This window comes from Dipodomys ordii, unplaced genomic scaffold (genome assembly GCF_000151885.1).
Source record: "Dipodomys ordii isolate 6190 unplaced genomic scaffold, Dord_2.0 Scaffold212, whole genome shotgun sequence".
NCBI classification, from domain to species: domain Eukaryota; kingdom Metazoa; phylum Chordata; class Mammalia; order Rodentia; family Heteromyidae; genus Dipodomys; species Dipodomys ordii.
Genome location: NW_012267428.1, coordinates 482,207 through 483,840, shown reverse-complemented (window position 1 = coordinate 483,840; position 1,634 = coordinate 482,207). Strand labels below are relative to the sequence as shown.

Here is a 1,634-nt window from a genome sequence, read left to right as displayed (position 1 = left end):
AAGAGCTGAGGGACAGTGCCCAGGCCCAGAGTTCAGGCCCCACGACCAGACCCAAAAAAAACAAACAAGAAAAGACATGTGGCACATAGTCAAGAAGTTACGGGTGAAGCTCTATTCAGTCTTAGCTCTTCAAGTCCAGAGGACTTTGTCTTTTATTTCACTATTTCCCTCCCTCCCTCTCCTTCCTTCCTTCCTTCCTTCCTACCTTCCTTTTTTCCTTCCTTCCTACCTTCCTTTTTTCCTTCCTTCCTTCCTTCCCTCTTTCCTTCCTTCCTTCCTCTTTCCCTTTGCCTTTTCAGTTTACTACCTAAATGTATTTTATTTCATATTGCTTCCAGTTTGCTAACCTCAAACCTACAAGTTCAGCTGGTGTTCATCCTTGGATCCCTGGCTAATGTTTTTTTTCTGGTCACGAAGCTTGATGCTTTTCCTAGAGATCTGATTTCTTAATCAGAATTCTATCATTAGAGATCCCCGTTTTTTCATAGAAGTTTCATTTCCATTGAGTACAGATTATATTTTCTTTGCTGCAAAAGGGTGGGCAGAGCAGACAGAAATTCTGGTTGGCAAGGGTGAAGGCTGGGAGTGGACTAGGATTGGGGGCCATTTGGGGGAAGGTGTTGGTGAGCAGTGCAGGCTGGCTGCCCTGTGAATGAGGTAACTCCCCTGGCAAGGTAGCTCTGAGTAAGGTGATTTCCAGGCTGTAGTAAATAGCTATAGTAGGGAACTACAATACGGATTGAGTATTACAAGCAAAACTACACTAAGCTGGGCTCACGTACTTGGGTCTGTGAAGGTTTTGATGAGCTCTTCCATTGCCAGCATCCAAGAAACAGCAAGATGGCAGTTCTGCAAAAACACCCAGTTTCCTGCTTTCATGGCATCCTTGATCATTTTCTCAGCAATGGGTCCTTGTCCTTGTCCCAGTGAAATTGACTGCACTCTGAATCCAACGAGAAAAGCAAAGGACTGATTTTTTTTTTTAAAAGCAATACAAATATTGGTATTTATTTATTTATTCCCAGTCTGGGGACTTGAACTCAGGGTTGGGCACTGTCCCTGAGTTTCTTTTGCTCAAGGCTAGGACACTTCCACTTGAGCCACCACACCACTTCTGGCCTTTTCTGTTTATGTGGTACTAAGGAATTGAACCCAGGGCTTCATGCATGCTACGCAAGCACTCTACCACTGAGCCACATTCCCAGCCCAAGTATTGGCATTTTATTTTATTTTTAATTTAATTTTTTGTTGGTTGTGGGGCCTGAATTCTGGGCCTGGGCGCTGTCCCTCAGCTCTTCAGCTCAAGCCTAGTATTCTACCACTTGAGCCACAGCACCACTTGAGCCACAGCACTACTTCTGGCTTTTTCTGCTTATGTGGTGCTGAGGAATTGAACCCATGACCTCATGCATGCAAGGCAAGCACTCTACCACTGAGCCACCTTCCCAGCCCCAAGTATTGGCATTTTAAAAGACATTAAATATGGTGTGAAGTGGTTTGCCTATAATATGTACACATTTCTGGTCTTAATTCTGATAGGTGTGCAAATAGTTTTCTCTCCCTTCCTTCCTTCCTTCCTTCCTTCCTTCCTTCCTTCCTTCCTTCCTTCCTTCCTTCCTTCCTTCCTTCCTTCC

At 44.6% G+C, this 1,634-nt stretch overlaps 1 protein-coding gene across 1 annotated transcript in view; it reads right to left on the bottom strand.

Moving 5' to 3' along the window:
- Dnah6 (dynein, axonemal, heavy chain 6) overlaps positions 1–1,634 on the bottom strand; it is a 195,288-nt gene that overhangs the window by 18,876 nt on the left and 174,778 nt on the right. The window contains exon 61 of the mRNA XM_013035434.1: positions 783–943. Coding sequence (XP_012890888.1) covers positions 783–943 — 161 coding nt within the window. The remainder of the gene's footprint in view (positions 1–782; positions 944–1,634) is intronic.